Here is a 19,928-nt window from a genome sequence, read left to right on the forward strand (position 1 = left end):
GTAATATTTGAAAATGAAATTATGGTTCTTTAAATTTCAAGTGGTTTGTTTAGTAATTAAAGGATATTTGTGCAGATTACAAAAATGTATATGTACTTGTAATGCATAATTATTGTTATATTCAAAAAATGCAAGAAAAAACTTGTATGCACTACATGCTATATTTTAATTCTAAAATACCAAACAGATGATTGCATTTCATTTATCTTAGTGAGTGAGTTCTGTTACCTGCATTTTTAAGCAGGTTTTCTTCATTATTTGATGAGAATTATATTAGTGATTAAAAACTGAATAAAAATAATCAAAAGGGAAACATGGAAATTAAAATGAAACATTTAACTTACAAAGACGGTCCTGCCTCTGAATAGGCTGACTAAAAACACCGTCGCTTACAGTCCAAACAGTAATATTATACAGTTTTCCTGGGATGAGCCCTCGGAATGTGACCTTTTTATCAGAATCATTGGCCGGTTTCTCTATGACGGGAATTCCAGGCTCGCTTAGTGAAAAGCGGTACAGATCAAACTTTGAGGACGACGAAGGGGTCGGAGTGTATCGAAGAGTTACCGAGTCTCGCTCCTGGTGATTGTTCACTACCACCACTTCGGACTGAATCAAAGGCACTAAAATGAGAACATGGGGAACATACAATTTATTAATATGAAAACAGACATCAATAAACTGGTCTCTCTAAACACAGCCACCATCTAATGAGGCTATTTTAGATCGGTGTTTACCATAGACAATAGAAACAAGAGATATAGCATTGAAGCGTGCCGACTATGACCAAACTGAACGAAGAACATAGAAATTAAGGCAATGCTGAGCGTGGGTGCGATTTACAGTAGGTATATGGGTGAACAATGTTGGCAACACTTTTATGTGCTTGGTTTCATAATAATAATGGTACATAGCTTTTGTCCCCTGTGTTTATTATCTGTGATGTTTATAGACCAGAAATATTGAATTCCTACAATGCGATAAAAGCGTTTAATTACTAGTTATATTGTTGATTTGGCATTCTAGCAAAAACAGCCAATTATTGTTTTACACAAGCAAAATCATGCATTTGAGATATCGATATAAAACCATTCAATGATACACATATCTGTTATTATTATTACAGGTTAGTCGTGTCAACTCACTTGTCCTCGTGGTCAGGGTGGTTTTCTCACTTTCGAGGTTATAGGAGACAGTGAATATTTCAAAATGGTATTGGACTCCTGGCCTCAAATCTCCAACAAGAACTTTGACGGGTTTGATCTCGTTTTCTGGTATGTTGGAGGTGGAGGGCTGGGCGTTGGTGATGTTCTTGCTGAGACGGAGCATGGACTCGGATGGGTCTGCACTCCACCAGCTGACCATGTAGGTCTCCACGCGCCCCTCCCTGCGCGGCCACTCCAGGGTTATGTTCGTAGAGTCTACCAGCAGGGCGATGTTGGATACGGGATTCGGACCTACAAATGATTAAACATATTTGTCACAATGTTAAAAATATACCAAACATATGTGCAACCTCTCCTAAAGTCAAGGATATAGATCTAATAGAGAGGGTACAGAGATGAGAAGAATGCTAGAAGACCAACTTCCACTGAAAATACTGAGGCCGATTCTAGCGAGAAAAACGCAGGGTCGCCCAAGGCAAAGTTGAGAAAAGCGACTCCAGGAGCAGTGCGTGAAGCTGAACCTACCAAGTAGCACAGAACAGCGACACCTGGACGCGCCTTGTTGAGGCGATGGGTCCCCGACCCCAATAGGACAAGGCGTAGATGAGAAGACATATTTTAAGCCTAAGTATAACCTCTTTGACTTAACACTGAAAAATGTATAGGAAGATTCATAAAATAAAATATACTCACGGACGGTATGATTGACCTGCTGGGGACTGGTGCTTTCCACTCCAGCGCTCACGGTGTTGACCTGGATGGTGTAGCGCTCCCCGGGCGTCATGTCCGTGACCTCCGCCTCCGTAGAACTCGCCTGCACGGGCGGCAGGCGCACCCACTGGGCGTCTGACTCCGTCTGGTAGCGGATGGCGAACTCACTGACCACAGAGGTGCCGGGTTCAGGACCGCGCCAGTGCACCAACACAGAGTTGCTGGACACACGTTCTATGGACATGTTGCTAGGTGGAAGGGGTACTGAAAATAAATAAATACATTTCTTTATTCACACATCTTAATCACTAATCCCTCATGCATTATCTTAACGGCTCTCAAAACAAACGATCCGAATTCACTCTTTAAAGATGGCGTTGGATGGCGGTCTCTCCCAGAAGGTTTTTTAAATTTGTTAACAATAGTGTCTATTTTTATTTAACAACTATACAACATGCTCAGTGTCTTGTAAGCCAGATTTACTCGGGCTTCTATGGAGCACAGATACTTAAGCTAGATGATGACCTACTCCAAGCATTTCTGGGTCATACTGTTTAGATGATCTGATGATAAACTCAGGAGTTTGTAGCAAGCAGGAGTGAGTCTTAGAAAGTTAGTTTGCCCTTTTATGCTGTACTCAAAAACTATGGGCTTCTGGGAGGAAGTTATAGATAATTATTATTACACATATTTTTAATAAAATTCTTATTTATTTTTCTCTGACAATGTTGCTAAAAGATTATTTGTTTATTTTTATTTTTAATTTTTTTGTGCAATATTAAACTGTGTGTGCCGGTGGAAGAAGGTATATGAAAGTAAGAGAAGGAGAGGAAAGAGAAGAAGGTGAAGGAGAAGAAGAAGGAGAAGAACGAGAAGGAGAAGAAGGAGAAGAAGGAGAAGACGGAGAAGAAGGAGAAGAAGGAGAAGAAGGAGAAGAAGGAGAAGAAGGAGAAGAAGGAGAAGAAGGAGAAGAAGGAGAAGAAGGAGAAGAAGGAGAAGAAGGAGAAGAAGGAGAAGAAGGAGAAGAAGGAGAAGAAGGAGAAGAAGGAGAAGAAGGAGAAGAAGGAGAAGAAGGAGAAGAAAGAGAAGAAGGAGAAGAAGAAGAAGAAGAAGAAGGAGAAGGAGAAGAAGGAGAAGAAGGATAACAAGGAGAAGAAGAAGCATATAGGTGAAAGTTGTGTTCCATTGAACAGTAAATATTAAAAATTATTAGATTTTTTTGTTGAGGTTTTGGGTGTTATTGTGTTTGCTCTAAACAAATTAATATTGTTCGTTATAAGTAAATTTTTCAACTATAACTTCGTCGAGATTCAATCTATTGTTATAACTAGCACAGACCCGTGAAAAATCACAGGACAGTCTGAATTCTTGACAAATCAGTTCCAATTTTGAAAATTACACAGTTTAAGTATTTTTCTGTTAAAATATTATACTATAGGTAGGTACGTTAAGCAAATTTGAGTTCATTGAACCAGATTTTACGCAATACTAACACACGGCACAGACCATTGAATAGAGTATTTTATTCATTGGTACAGATAACTGAAATTAGAAGGTTTGATTGTGTAGTTCTAAAATATTTCTGTACTATGTAGGAATTTTAAATTTAATTAATTATGCACATTCTAATACAGTTGTCATACGGAATGCATTGCAGCACCCGGCTGACTCGAGCATGCATTCCATGTTACCGTTGAGGGCTGTTAAGGTTTAGGTGTTTCAAATTTCATCACAATTAATCAATATTATTTATAGATGTCAGCACCTTTTAAAATTTTATCATTTTAAAGATTACAAAATATGAAGTTGAATGGTCAAAAAATATATACTTACAAACTGCTTGAAAGTATTCATGAGGCTCACTAGGCAGATCGTGGCTGAGGGCAAACACCTTTACTTCGTACACTCCGCCGGGGAATAGGTTGCGAATCAAAAGACGACTGTCCATTGTGGAAACCTGCAAATTATATGGAACAAACTACAAAATCGGTACAAATAATTGTGACTCACACTTAACCCATTGGCCTCCGAATTGTTTGGCTAAAAAATTGTCCTTCACATCCGAATTAATATTGTACCAAAAGTTTTAAGTGCAGTGGTGTACTAAATCTTACATAACTTTTAAATTAAACATGCAAACGAAACAATCTTTTTTAATTTACTTGTGCATTGAATCAAGGTATGTAAAAAATTTATACATTGTTTAAAAAAAAAATAATAATATGATTAAACGAGGATATGAAATTTTTTTTTTTAAAAAACCAATTTTTTATCTTCATTTTTTTATAATTGGATTAAGAAATGTTGTACATTAATCATACTTATTACTATAATATATATTTTTTGCCATTTGGGCTCTTGTTAGCCGCCCACCATGCGTTTTACGAACAAGCTTGTCAATTCCCGAACCACACGCCATTTTGAAAAAATTCAATGAAGCTGAAATATAACAAAATTTCAATCGTGAATATCAGGAAAAAATTTTACAAACGGAGTCCTGCCAATTACTACGAAATAAATGCTCAATTATCTACAGAGCGATTGGCATTTAAAATTTTAAGCACAGATGTCAATAATGTAACCCTTTTTTGTTTTTAAGCCGACAGACATCAGACCCTCAGTCGTTTGATTTTAAGACACATCGCCGTACACACGCCGGGACGGCGTCGTTTGAGGCCAATGGGTTAAGGGTACTACTCCTTACAAAGTGAACCTTGTTCTGATAGTAGTTTTATGTATTTTTATTGAATTTAAGAACCAGGGTATTTTGCACGGTCGATCGATAAAAGATTTGTCGATAAAGTCATCGTTCCAGAGCATGACTACCGATCTCTAACGTAGAAAAAACAGCACCCATGTCTGTATAGTGTAAAGGAAGGGGAACTGCATTTGAGATGGCCATCGGTCTGTCAACAACAGATTGTCAATCAGACGGACCTCCTTTGCACAACTTACCAACATTATCGATAAAATCTTTACCTATATTTATATAACATCATCGATAAATCCTAGACACCTAGGTCCTGCTTAGTTTCTCCTGGAAATCGTGTTTGAAATTCGATGATTCTTGCGAAACCATACTGACCAAGACTGATTCTGAGTCTTGACATGACATGAATCAAGTATCATTTGTATCATACGGGTATGAGCCTAGTATGGTAATCAAGAGAACATAAATAAATTGTAATATTACGTAAAAAAATATATATATTTAAAAAAAAAAAAAAATGTTCAAATGTCTTCCTCGAGTGTTCACAACTTAAATCATTAACTATACATATCAAACGATCACTGTTACCTTCTTCTAGCTGGCTTACCTTCTTACTTGGCTTCTTACCTGGCTTCTAAATATTTTTACCAACAATTTGAAATTTCAAGGTATTTTAAATGTGCTATATATTACTTATTTTTGAAGTTGTCATGAAAACAAATACCATTTTAGAAACTAGATAAAATTATATGTATTTCAGATGTTTGCATTAGATATAAGCATTGATATTTACAAATAATAAAATTTTAATATCAAATATGAAAATGTTAACAAAAAAACTTACTGAGACATTTTGTCTCGAAATGTCCACAATTCGGAAAGAATTCAATATTAAGAATACAAATTCCTTTTGAGTAGGGTATTAGTAAGTAAACTGTCACTTAATATTTTAAGCCGTTTATACATTTTTTTTTTTTTTTTTTCCACTTGACAATTTCGAGGATTTTATCCTAGGAATCAAGTATACTTGAGTAATACTTGAGACAAAATGAGAAGATTAAATATTTCTCTTTCAAATGAAGAAAGAATCATATCTTTCTTATTATAGATAAAATATACTTTTCCTTTGTCCTTCAAAGGCTCTAATGGAATAAATATGATGTTTGTTGCTAGAAATGTCCTTCCGAGGCTTGAAGAGTAAGTAATTCTAGATTAACATTATTTACCTTTTCGATGTGTCCAGTATCATTCCTGGTGTACCATACTTCGTATTTATTCTGTTTGGAGGTGACATCGGTCTTCCAGCTGATGTTGAGTCCTCCGGGGATGGAGCGGAGGTCTTCGATAATGGGTGAAGAGGGCCGTGTGGTGACATACATCACGGTTTCATTGGACTCCATCTTGTTTGAAACTGCTTGTACCTGAAATATTGATTTAATTTTTTTTTAAATGGGGCATGTTCATTGATATTTTGATGGAATAATAAAGAAATAATATCCATGGACTTCTCACAATACAAGAGGGCAAAATATCATCAAACTGTACATCGCAGTTGATTACCGTTTTCTAAGGATTACAAATTGAAAGTACGATTGTGAAATACAATAAAATATAAACTTACAGTTATGGAGTAATTTCGCCCGGGCAATAGACTTTCCAGTGCAATTTCAGTCTTCTCTGTTAATACTGTATTACTATCTTCAGTAAATATTTCTACCTCGTGGTAATTCACCTGTTACAAAAAAGAAAAATATTAAACATGTACAAAGGGTTTTTTTAAACAAGGGATTGGTTGGGTTTAAACAACACTTTAAATGTACAACGAATGTTTGACCAGTTTAAAATGTAAAGCTTTTAAAATGATCGGCTATCGGTTAGTATTGCCAAAATTGAGAGAATAATGTGGCTATTGATTGGTTCCGTTTGCTGTTGGTGTACAGCCCGATGTGTGTGACATTAAGCTAGCTGTCAGACAAATCGAGTTTGAATCTAATATAAGTCAGTGGAGACTTAATAATAATAATGTTTCTATTGATTGGTTCCGTTTGCTGTTGGAGTACGGCCCGGTGTGTGTGAAATTAAGCTAGCTGTCAGACAAATCGGGTTTTAATCTAGTATAAGTCAGTACTGACTTAATAATAATATTTGGATGATTTGTTTTTGTGAAAAATCACCTCAAGGGTACTGTACAAATATGTAATATTTCTACAATGCTCTATCTTATTACTAACTATAGATTAGACCAGAGGTTCCAAAAGTGTTCTATATGGACCCCCAAATTGACATTTTGGCTTGCGGCTCATATAGATTTAAATGGGGGTACACGCGAGCGGACCCTCATTTACATCAAAGCGGGGTCATTCAGGCCTTCCCTAAATGATTATGACAGATTACACAGTTTACATATATGTAATAGTCATAGATATTACTTATTTGATCTTTCGAAATTTGTTTATTGAGGATAAATCGAGTGCACATTATTCTGTCAGAATTAATATATTGAAGCAAAACATTGCACATTGGATGTTGCAAATTTTCCCAATTCCCTAATTTATCATTGACAAACGTCCAGGATAATGACTTTTTATTCTATGTTCAACATTTAAATGTACTTCACACAGACTTCAAAATGACAAGAAGAACTGATCGGAATAAGCACTATCGAAGAACTTGAAGGGCAGTTCTAGCTTCAGAAACAAATATTTATTGCTTATGAACTTCATTTTAATTTTAACTCACAAGGGCGCCCCTGTCTGCGCAGTGTAAAGACAGGGGAACTATATTGCAACCCGGTTGTTGGATAGGCAAGGGAATCTTCTTACGAAAATAAGAAATGAAGATCACGTTTGCCGTTAATTTTTTTAGGAAAATTCAATATTCGGCAGGCACAGGGGTCTACGGGGTAAAAAAGTTATTGAACCTCTGGACTATACAGACTATTATCAACTTACTAACACTGGCTAACAGATTGCATCCACCGGTTCGTAGATCACTAATACAAAACTATATGTGCAATGTTATAATGTACATATATTATAATTTATTTATATTCTGTACAGGCAGATAACTTACTCCCTCTCTTCAAAGCAAATTGTACTAATGAATAGGTCTGTATAAAACTTTCAGCATCTTTTAGTTATAAATGTTTTCAGAAAGAAATATATTTTTAAAATAATTACCTTATAACTATCTTGGGTACTGGCATTTGAAGGCATCCACATGACAACTAAATTTGTGTCCTCATTTATATATGACTGCAAGTTGTAAACAGGTAAAGGTTCTGGAAAAAAAAACAATTTTCAGTTGCAAGGGAAGGTTTATTCCTATGATAAAATAAAGAATGGGTGCTATGAGGATATTTCAAATTTTTTAGATTTCTAATGTTTTTCAATTAGAGATAGCGTAGCGCCTCAAGGGTCTAGATGCCTTCCTAACTATTCACCCCCTCTCCCCTGGTGCAACTCATGTCCTACTCAGCACCGCCTCCAGGGTTCCATTTTTTTATTAAGTAATAAATCACATTCGAAATAGCATGAGCATTTTGCTCGCGTGCGTCTTTCCTTGTATTTCATTAAAGCATGCCTCCATGGATTAAAAAATTACTCAAGAAAGAAAAGCAGTGTACACAACTATTGAAATTTTCGGCACAGTGTCGTAATATCAAACATTTTTAAACTACAACCGGGCTCAGTCCTCTTCCAATACAAACTTACTCAGTGTAACATCCCCAGTGGCGGGCCACGAGGTAACCTTCCCTGACAAGGTCTTGACGATGACAGGGTACGTCTTGCCGGCCTCCAGCTGCTCCTTGAACTCCCACCATGCTTGGCCTTCGTCTCGGTTCCTCATGGCCGGCTGCAACCGGCGTAGGGTGGATATCGACACTTGGTATTTGTCAAATTCACTGGAAAGGAAAATAATTATATTTTAGGGATTTTCTTAACCCTTCGAATGCCAGCGTAACCTTAGTGAATTTGATAGGAACTTACCTCTATTTTATGGTATTTTGAACCATAAAAAATGCTTTTAGCATACCAATATATTTTATTGTTTGGCAAGGAAAAATGTATCTTAATATTGTTGTAGCTTGTCGTTTCATCACTTACTAACATATTTATTTTATCTGTGAAAAAGCGCATTACAAATTCTATGTAAAATGTCATAATTCCGATTTTCAAAAGTCATAGTACTGTACTTTTTTACAGGAATGTCTCATACAACTTTTATTACGAAGAACACTTATTTAACAATTTCTCTAAATATATGTAGATATCCTGGGGACACTATATAGGATAGGTATGTACAATTTTTATAAATTTAAACATGTTAATTTACATGGTACAATTTACAAAAACATTTTGCAAAAAACAAGCAGGTTATTACGAAAATAGTGTCAGCCGGCGCATGGCTGGCCTCTCAGCATTTGGCTGCTGGCACACTAAGCCCGTCGTCCCACAGGTCAGTAAGCAATCAACATAAACTAAATATTGTAAGACCCTGCGCAGAAAAGTTCCCCACTGAACTGCGCTGCTGACCGTTATCTTACTATAGCGAACTTAATTTTTAGCGCAGGGTGTTGCAGCATTTGGTTTATGTTGAATGCTTATCAACCCGTGGGACAATGGGCTAAGGGTTAAATATTGTTCTACAATATCTGATGAAAAAATGTGTAGAGATAATCAGTGACTAGAGATAAATATATACATATTAGCCTTTCTCCATCCCTTTATCTTTAAACTCTCCTACTTCACAAACAATATTCCATCACATTTTTGATCAAATAAATAATTTACTGATCAAGAAGACTAGTAATGAAAATATTGTATTTAACCTTTTGAACGCGTTAATTTGCTCCGTTTTATCTATACCCGTACGCGGTACATATTTTCAAATACCTATGCATGCAATTAAATGTCAAATTATAGCATTCTGGCATGATTTATTGGACTATATAGACAGAACAGATTATTCTCCACAATATGAAAACAAATCCTCGTGTGTCAACACTCTTAGATGTTTATAAAAACAAAAACATAAAATTTCATACAAAGACGTACCGTATCTTTTGAATGTGGTCCCGCCATTCACTCGGCGTCATAAATAAACCACTCTCGGTGTGTGTGTACTTAGGCCACTGTGTTTATAGACACAAGTGGGACACCATGATCACTTATCATTCTTAGTTATGAAAAGTTGTGAATGACAAACTAGTACTAACGCCATCCGTTGACAAAAATGTAAACTAAAGGACTAAAAGGCGCGAAGAGGCGCACTTGGTTATCGATCTTTTTTTATGAAATACAATTTTATTTTTGAGAAATTCTTGTAGATGTCAGCATCGTGATAGTTCTACAAATGTCCAAGTGAGCAAGAAATACATTTATGACGAAAGAGAGCGGGAATATCGGCCGTCAAAGTTGCCGTATCAACTGTTGATACAGCCGCGTGTGAGTATAGACTTTTTGCCGTAACAACAGTTGATACGGCCGCGTGCAAAGAGTTAAAGACAATACCAAAACTGTTTGCAAATTAAATAAATACATCCCATAGAATAAAGAAGAACACAACAAATACAATAAGGCGTCAGGTAAGTGTAAGAGAAACAGAGCGCATGCTAAATGTGCTAGAACCAAAAGGTACTAAGTCAGTGGCGCTATTTGTTTTTATTCTGTACATGTAAGGCATTTCTAGTGTGCATTATCTACTGAGTGATACATCCTTATAATAAGGAATGAATCACAATAATCAAAAGAAGATTATACCCATATCAATTATCACTGAACCAATTTCATCTGAATAAATAGCATTCACGTGATAAGAACTGTTTTCGTTTGTGAATCATTGAACTGAATAAAGGCATCTGGTGGAAGAGTGTATAGCTTGACCGCAAGCAAAAGAAGGCTTTGCGTGCGTAGAAAGGGCGTGATTTGTTAGCAGTTCCCTAGCACTCGCCTACTGCACCGCGCTTCATTTCGGACAACGCTACAGTACAGTTTTTTGTTTTCGCTTGAACTATAGCTCTGCAATGAACAATGGCTGTGGAAGCGTTAGAGGTTAAATAATGACATAGTATATAGGGAAGTTAGTACATAATTATTACGAACTATGATTCTCTATATATGATTTCTGGGGGTAAAAAGCGCTAACTTCGGGAGGTAATTATATAAACAACAACTTTTTAACGTCATAACTACATTAAAATGTTAGAATTTTGAATTTGTTTATCTTTTTAACTTCTACCATCAACTTATAACAATACGGACACCCTGTATACTATAAAATAAGAATATTTCCGTGAATTTATTTGTTACCTTTCTCCTTTGGGGGGGTCCCACATAACTTTGAAAGAGCTAGAAGTGATGGAAGCCTCATCCACAGTTACATTGAGAGGCCTCAATGGAACAGTTCGGTACTGAGCAGTGGTTGGGGTTGAGATTTCTTCTTCAGACATTGTTTGGACCGATATGTTGTAGGCTCGACCTAGAATCAAGAAATAAATGTAAATAGATCAGTGGTTCGCAAAGTGTGCGGTATTACCCCAAGTGATCCCAGAGCAGATCAGCAACACAAGGAAAAGTATGGACCAGGGCTTAGGGATCGATTCTTGGTAGACTCAAATTAGACTTGATTTCTGAGTATTTAAATGATGGCCTCCATGGTTGAGCGGATACTATCCTCGGCTATGTATCCAGAGGTCAGGGGGTTCATATTGACTGGAATTCTCGCCCTGGTGAGAGACCACCACTCAGCACCAAAATATTGCTTGAAATGTGGACCAATCGAGCGAGCCTTATCTTTTGTGTAATTTTTAACCCCACCTTCCTCTTTCCCATCACCTTCCCCTCCCCACTACCTTTAGCCTCACAAACCCCAAATGGAGATGCCATAGTCTCACTGACTCCAAACGGTTGGAAGCAGTTGGGCCTCTTGTGTGGCACCTACTCACATATTTTTTGTTTTGTTTTAATAAATGACTAGGTTTTTCACAGTGCGACAGATCATACCTGGAATGAGTCCCTTGAAGGCAGCCTGCGCTGGCCCCGGGGGCTCGCCCTCCTTCTCCACGTACAGCACGCTCTCCAGGGCATCGGGGGGCTCGATGGACACCTTGTAGTGGGAGTAGGTGCCGGCCGGGTAAGGCGGCTGCCAAAGCACCAGCAGCGTGGTCTCATTGCGGAACCACACGATAAACTTGCCAGGGGTGTTGGGCTCTGCAAATTCAAGGAAAAACAATATACAAAATGTGGAAATGTTGAAAAAACTAACAATTTCCATAGTGACAATTTTAATAAAAAATCGTCCAAAGCCAGAGATTTACAGAGCATTAAATTATTCAATTATTATTGGTTCCAAATATTTCTATATGATCCTTGGCATACAAATTCTAGATAAACTAACCCTAATATCAATATAATTCAGATATCAGGAAGCTTATCACTATATTAAGCAATCATATAAACCAAGGATAAATATGGGGAAGACATATCATTCCATTCAATTTATTATTTCAAAATACTTCATACTCTAAATGATATCTGTCTAAACTCAAACATTGACATTTTTCAGATTCACTCTCCAAATTCAACTGTGGCATCATGTCAATAATATAAACTGTTTAATGTGCATACATATACACACACACACACACACACACACCTATGTACTACACACGTCACCTGGTAATTAAGGAATAAACACAGACATTACAAGGAAACATATCATAAGTGCCCAACATGAAATATCTAATTCCTGTATTTTTTTTATCACTGTAACTCATGCACTGTTTGTTTCCATAACATCAAATAAACAAATAAAAAACATTACAAAATTGGTCATTTTAATGCGTTTTTAAACAAATTTACAAAGGAGAAATACATAAATATTAAAAAGTAGGTTTCAACTATACCAATAGCAACAGAGCTTGCCTTTTAAAAGCAGCTTCATTGATGCTAAATATCTGAATTGATTCTGTTCAACTGGAGGATTGCTCTCAGCACCGGCATGACCATTGGCAAGTTATGCTGTTACTGCAGGCTGGGAGATAAAACAGCATATGCTGTCTGTGAGATAACATAGAAATTAATTCTCTCCATGATAACCGAGTTTTCAAACCATCTACGAATCAGTCTGAAGAAATTTATAACAATGTGTACATCCCTTCTGGCCCTTACATGATTCTTTCCGAGCATACCCAAAATAAAGTCGGTACGACACAGCGACGGGTGCCTTACTCCCGCAGGTAGAGAAATCTCAGAAATATCACAGTATTTGCAATTTATATATTGACTAGGTGTACCCCGCCACACATTACTGTAGCTCAGTCGGTCTGTGCAGATTGAAAAACATTAGTGCGCTTTGCTTTTTACGTACAACATAAGGCACTGTTATTTTTAAAAAAAAAGTTTTTACCTGTCATAGGTGACATTTATATAATTTATAGGTATATAAAAACACACGCATATTCTAATGCAAAATTTCAAAGAAATCGATGAAGAACTTTTGGAGATTTAAGATTTTGAACAAATGAACATTTACATTTTTATTTATCCACTTGAGTGCTCAAGAGTTGGAAATTTATCGCCCCCATTTAAAAAAAAATCATACCTCTGAATTTTGATAGGGAGCATAAAAACTGATAATATTGCTATATAGTCAATGAATTCAAAAAGTATACTTGTATATCTTTCTATTCTCGGTCCAACATTAGAACAACCCGTGGACGCGCATGTCTCCGCCCCTTCTCCCCAATTCTACAAGGACGAGCGTTAACACATTCAGACCCACAGGGTCTGAATGGGTTAATTACTCTAAGCGCGGGCACTCAGAACGAAAGCCAAGGACATACTGAATTGTGAGCGGAGACAGAAATTGCAGCCGAGTGATGGTGAAGGAACGTAGCGGGGGGGGGTGGTATACGCAGAACAAACCTAATTTGGTACTCCAGCAGGTCGTTCTTAACTTGGATCGAGAATAGAGGGAAAGATACTGCCAATGTTTACCCGGAGAAAAACCATCAGTGTTGCTTGAAATGACTCTAGCTATGTTAGTAACCAGATTTGAGTGCTCAAAACCATCCAAGCACTCTCACTCCTTTTCTTCCACTTAAAAAATTACACAATTGGAAGTGCCACAGTCCCACTGGCTGACATGGGATTCTCACTGAAAATTATGTTGATTTTGGTCATACATACAAATTCCATTCATGTGAGCTATTTATGGAATCCCAATTATCATACAAACCTTAGTAATGACATAGTAATTACGACAGTAGATAGTAGGAATAAATACGCAAGTTGTATAGTGTTATCTCTCTAAAACAGGTATGTATCACAAGTAGTTCAAACAGACTACATAGTACTTAAGATAATTATTGTGATAATGATTCATACTCCTTTCACTAGTGAAGTTCAACATTCTTATCACAATCCAAACATGCGAGACCCTGACCTTCACTCATCACCTGTTCAAACTTATCACATGTTTACAAATAGCAATTAAATAAATAAAGGTCTTACCCACTTTATAATACCTCTTCCGTTTAGCTGGACAGAAGGATGAACAAATTATTACATCATTAAAAATCCGGTGATTATGATTATTTTAATGCCCTTTTCCTGGTTACCAAACTAAATAGTGTTACAATAAATACAAACCTTGGTAATACATACATAAAAATCTAGCTTCATCTAAAACAAGGAATATTCTAGAATTCAGCTAGACTCTAGGAAATGCTCTTGCAGTCTTCAGACTGATTGCCTATATTGACTTGACTGAAAGGTATTTTTAATGGAGTTGCACAGGATTCTGAATTGTGTGAATGTGGACAAATTCAAACAAAAGACACATCGTAGATGGATGTCCCCTTCATCAGTATCCGGGAGGCATATCTGTGCTGAACCAAGTGACTCGTGATGCTATCGACCGGCTGAATAATCTCAGCACCCCATTTTACACCCCTTTAACAAAAATGTAAAAAACCCTTGTTCGCATTCTTCGCATGGTTGGAATGAACTATCTTGTCATTTTGGGATTAAATAGACCAAGGCGGTAACCGGATAAAACAGAGCATGAGAAAAAATTGGTTGGTTTAGATCTGGGTCTCAGAGGTAAACTATCGCATTTTAACATATTTTACACAAGATCAAAAACGGTGATTCTATCCTATGGTCATGCAATAGTATACAACCAGTTATTTCTTTTTCCATTGACTTGCCATAATATGCCACTACGTAGAATTGAACCTTCTGTTTCGGAATATTTATACTGACCCTATAATATGGGATAAAGTGCCATTGAGGTGATTTTTCACAAAAAAAGCGATATACAAGTTATCTAATTGTTATTATACCAAAAAGTCAAAATATCTAAAAATGTGGATATGCGATAGTTTATCTCTGAGCCACAGTGTTGGGTTAAGTTGGGTTAGGTTGGGTTAGGTTACTGTTGGTCTGGTGACTTACTGGTGGTGAAGTTGGTGCTGGTGTACGCGACGCTCTCCTTGCCGTCGAACACGGTGTACGCCTGCAGCTGGTAAGTGGCCCCCGGGTGCAGGTCGCGCAGCACGTACTGCAATGCGCCCTCATCCACAGGCAGCGCGCGCGCCGGTGCTGAGGGTTCCGATAGCGCAGCCACGCGCAGCCGGTAGCCCGAGCTACGGCCCTGCAGCGGCGGTGACCAGCTCACCAGGGCCTGCTTACCGCTGCGCGCCGATACGGATAGGTTCGACGGCGGGTCAGGGGCTGAAACGAATGAACAACTGACTGATTAATATACAACATACATTTTTCATATTACAATTTATTGTATTCTCTCGGCTACCATACTAAGCTCATGACCGTATCATGGTAGTCTTAAATAGGTTATATTATTTGTAATTATGTACATATTATGTAGTAACAAAGGTAAAAATAAAAAAACCAAATAATGAAAACATTTAAAATTATTAAAAGTTAATTAAAATTAAAATGCGTGCAAAAGGGAATCAATTGTAATTGACTTCCTCTTGGAAAGAAGTCAAAATCACAGAACTCATTGCTGTATAGAGCGGTGAAGTTCTTCCAAGATTTCGGTTCACTTGATCTTGCCATTTCTTCCTTGGGCGTCCCTGAGTTCTTCTACTATTCAAACCATTCTCTAAACACTCCTTGCACTAATAAGAACAAATTTTTAATTTTCTGCAAAATCAGTCAAGTAGGTGTTGAGTCTATAGGGCACATTCATACAAGCATTGCATTTTAATTATATAGATAGATTGAAACTAACAATAAAAGGATTACACAAAGTTTCCAGGGGTAAAGAGCACTAATTTTGGGAGGTGATTCTACACAATCGATGGTAGAAGCCAAAAATAAAAATAACATTTTTAGAAATTCTATTGATTCCAAGAATATTTTTATCCATACAAAAAATTCAACTTTTTTTACCTAAAACTACCTGGAGGAAATTATCTCCCTTGGGACCTCCTGTATGGAGTTTATAAATCTATATAATTAACATAAACAATAAAAAATGTTGTTTCCTCAAAATACATCTTTCTACCAAACCAACTAGAATATTATGCAATATTATACAGGTTTCTAGAAATGGATTAAATTTGTAGCACAAAAAATTGATCTGGTAAAAATCAACGTCAAATTTGAAGCAAATGGCTTTCCAAAAGATATTTAACGCTTATTATCAATTTATTACAAACGATCGGCATTTTTTTTAGAGAGAAAGTACGTATCTTAAATAATAATCTTGTTCTAACTCAAACAAGAAATGTTATGAAGTCTTGCAGAACTTTCTACTTTATTTATTATAATTTTTTTAATGTGAATATATAATATTTTTTGTCATATACTCGTAAATATAGATATGTATGACACGATGTATTGATGGGAATGAAGCAAGGAGTCCGTCTTCTCTGCCTACCCCTGCGAGGAAACTTCCTGATGGTTAGTTAGTTATAGTATTTCACTTTAGATTACATTACGTGATAGAAGATATCGCAGCCAGATCTAATGCTACGTATACATACGCGAGCCGAACTACTGAACTAAATCTCAACTTAGGGGAAAGTAACAAAGGAACTGCAAATTCGTGGCTCGGTTCGCGTTTCGATTCGCAAATGTATACATACCATGACACTTTGCCCATAAAAAAACAGTACTTACACAGATACATTGCTCGCGTACAGCATGTCCAAACAAGGTAATTAATTATTAAAAAAATCTCAAATTCGAACTTGTTGTAACTTTTCGCTAACAAAAATAAGTAGGCGTAAGCAAGCAACAAAAAATACTGTTTCTCAGTAACGTTTCGTAATAATATCACCATCGGAAGTACATGTATACATATGCACCAATACACACAATCCCAAATTGTGTGTTTTTTGCTTCACCACAGACATCGATTTTAGGTGACCGGATAAATCATCAAAATGATAATTCATCACATCTTTAAAAAGTAATATAAAGTCATGGAAAGTGATGAAACAAAAACTTTATTAACTGGGTTAAGTAGGTTAGGTTAGGTTTAAAAAAACTTTTCATCGTTTTTAATGACTTTATATCACTTTTTAAAAGGCGTGTTGAATAGTCACTATGTTGAGTTATCATGGAACCCGATTTTAATATCTAGTTTGCACTTTTTTAAAGGAATGTGTACCAAGACTGAGTAGTATGGCGGTCTATCCTCTTTGTTCTGAGGGGAAAAGGCGTTAGTTAGTTGGGTTAGTTAGTAAGTTAGCATTAAAACCCGAAACCTCCTCGTACGGAGTCGATCATTTTACCGCTGCGTCATTCACCTGCCCCAAATATGACGGGAAAATGAACTCTACGGCTGCAGTCTCTGATCACAGCGCATCGGTAATGTTATTTTCACCTGTAATCTGGATCATCGTGATTTGGTAAACTCCCGCAAAGGTCATTAACAGCACACTTGAATCTAGTTCAATTTGCATCGTATACAGTTTATAATTTGATCCGCAGATCAAAATACTTGAGCGTTTCATAATTAATATAATTAAAGAGAATTATAAAGAAATATTTTTATTTTACCGAGACCCGTGAAACAAAAAGCATTTATAAAAAAAATATTTGTCACTGGATCGCTGGCTTTCAAGGGCAAACATTTTCAATTTTAGAGACGATCAGATATTTACCTTGCGAATGAACACCGTCAGTAAACATGAAAAATTACGACATCTGTCAAAAATTTATACAATAGAAATACATATTTCAAATATACAATCATGTTGGTACTTATTTTATCGCTTTTCTGAATTATTTTTCAGAAAAGCGATAAAGTAATCGTGTGCGAATCAGTTCCGATTAAAAAAATGACACTTAAATTCAAAGCAATCCAAGTTCAAGAGTCGATGATCCGGAGTTACAGACAGGGATACCTACAACCGAAATTAGTTTTTATAGTAAAAATAAAAGTATAAACTGATTAGTTTCATGATTTAAAAATTTAAAGAAAGATCACTCAACTTTGGTCGCGATCACAGTTAACACAAACTTAGAATTGTGTGTATTTATTTATTTATTTACGCCCTAATGGGCTTTTACAAAAGTAGTTAACAAGTAATACTGTTGTGTTACATAGTTTCCAATAAATTATTCTTTTTGATTAATTAAGGTAAATTCAAATTAATAGTGTGGATTACGGAAAGCTAAATATGTATTAAGGAACATATAGATATAAAAAAAGTGTATTCACTACGGAGTTGTGAATTCATACATCTCAGTAAAATGATTAGAAATATTTCGTTTTATAACTAATACGGAATCTTTAAGCATGTCTACAATATTCCAATTCTTTTACGACAGTAGCGATGTTCTTGTCACTGGGAAAGAGCATTTTATAACATACGATCGAAAATATAATATTTGAAAAGTTTTCAAGTGACACGTGAAAAAAAAATTCTTTTATAAAGTCGAATAAGAAATTTGAAACATGTTGTATGCAAGTAATTCATCTGTGTGAGTAGGTTCTGTGTTCGGGTCAACTCTGGTTGCGATACCTTCGTACATATAACCTACATATTTGTCTTGGCCGAATTGCCATTCGGTTACCTTTCACTGTGGGTGGGGTACCTATTGTTGATATGAACGAACTAATTGCGGTACAATTAGTAATCAAAGTATAATAAAACAAAATATATGGTAATCAAATTAAGAAATTTTGTACTTAGGGGGGGTTGTTTCACAGAATTTGAACAATTCATCAAATTTCACAATTAAAATTTAAGTTCTGTAAAAGTTCTATTTAAGTTCTGTTAATATTTCAAAATTGGATCGGTTGCTTCACAGTACTTGGATAGCAACAGAACATGAATAGGACTTTCGCAGAAATCGAATATGAACGTTGAAATTTGATGAAGTGTTCAAATTCTGTGAAACAACCCATCCTTAGAGAAACTGAAAGTATGATCGAATTATTAATATTGTTGGGAAAAAAACGATCACGCAGAAATGGATAATATCCACAGGCTTTGGACAAAGACACCACGAATACCAAAGAGGTAACAAAAGCATTCAACAATCTTTCACTCGATACAAAATTAAAAGATGGATCAAAAAAAGGCAATATTACCAAAAGTTTATAACGTAAAATAATAAAAAAATATATAATAATGTTTATTTTGTACCTCATAATATTTTATACCGCTTTCATTATTGAATTTTATTTTAATGCATCTCTGTTTTATTTTATTTTATTTAAATTTATTATTTCATATTATCTTTTTATTAAATTGTAAAATGGAGGACCTCAGCAACCATTGATGCTTATTGTCCACATTATCAAATAATGTTTGAAAATATGTAAAGTTATTGTATAAAAAAACAATGTAAAACCAAACGTTAATACTAATCAATATAAATACCACAGTGAAAAGTGTTGTTATCTGTGTTTATCTACGGTAAACAAATTTAACACTTTTGCGGTAAAGATATCATTATGGTTTGTTATCTTTTGATGTGACAATATTGTCTGGTCTAAACCGCCAGTATAAAAACCAGCTACATCAGAGCACCCGGATAATAATATATTGCTTAGATAAACACACCGCAGTATCGGATTGCTAATGACGGTCATAAACAATATTAGGAATTATGATACGTACAAAGATAACAATGTGATCATCCCGGAGTCTGTTCTCTGTACCCTATACTGGATTGTGGCTAATGGCGATGGGCAATATACTATAGCTTCGGAATAAAGCTCTTAATAAATACAAAGCAATACTATTATTGATCCTCTACAAAAAATATTAATACGTGTTATCAACGAGCGATAGACAAAATATTCCTGTATTCGACTCTTAATCTATAATATCTTAAACATACGTCAAC

At 35.9% G+C, this 19,928-nt stretch overlaps 1 protein-coding gene across 3 annotated transcripts in view; it reads right to left on the reverse strand.

Annotated features, from left to right (window-relative positions):
• Positions 1-19,928, reverse strand: part of LOC149423641 (tyrosine-protein phosphatase 10D-like) — a 111,390-nt gene that overhangs the window by 21,770 nt on the left and 69,692 nt on the right. For 2 of the 3 annotated variants that reach the window (XR_016302203.1, XM_089631695.1), the window contains exons 3-13: positions 15,048-15,326; positions 11,592-11,798; positions 10,899-11,067; positions 8,301-8,491; positions 7,767-7,867; positions 6,209-6,319; positions 5,814-6,008; positions 3,711-3,834; positions 1,860-2,141; positions 1,146-1,457; positions 345-623 (exon numbers count right to left, since the gene is read on the reverse strand). Coding sequence is in view for 1 of the 3 variants with exons in the window: in XM_089631695.1 (XP_089487821.1) it covers positions 345-623; positions 1,146-1,457; positions 1,860-2,141; positions 3,711-3,834; positions 5,814-6,008; positions 6,209-6,319; positions 7,767-7,867; positions 8,301-8,491; positions 10,899-11,067; positions 11,592-11,798; positions 15,048-15,326 (2,250 nt within the window). In the remaining 2 variants the exon portion in view is untranslated. The remainder of the gene's footprint in view (positions 1-344; positions 624-1,145; positions 1,458-1,859; positions 2,142-3,710; positions 3,835-5,813; positions 6,009-6,208; positions 6,320-7,766; positions 7,868-8,300; positions 8,492-10,898; positions 11,068-11,591; positions 11,799-15,047; positions 15,327-19,928) is intronic. The other variant, XR_016302204.1, reaches the window with a different exon arrangement.

The sequence above is a fragment of the Hesperophylax consimilis genome, chromosome 5 (genome assembly GCF_061612785.1).
Source record: "Hesperophylax consimilis isolate HC1 chromosome 5, BYU_Hcon_1.0, whole genome shotgun sequence".
NCBI classification, from domain to species: domain Eukaryota; kingdom Metazoa; phylum Arthropoda; class Insecta; order Trichoptera; family Limnephilidae; genus Hesperophylax; species Hesperophylax consimilis.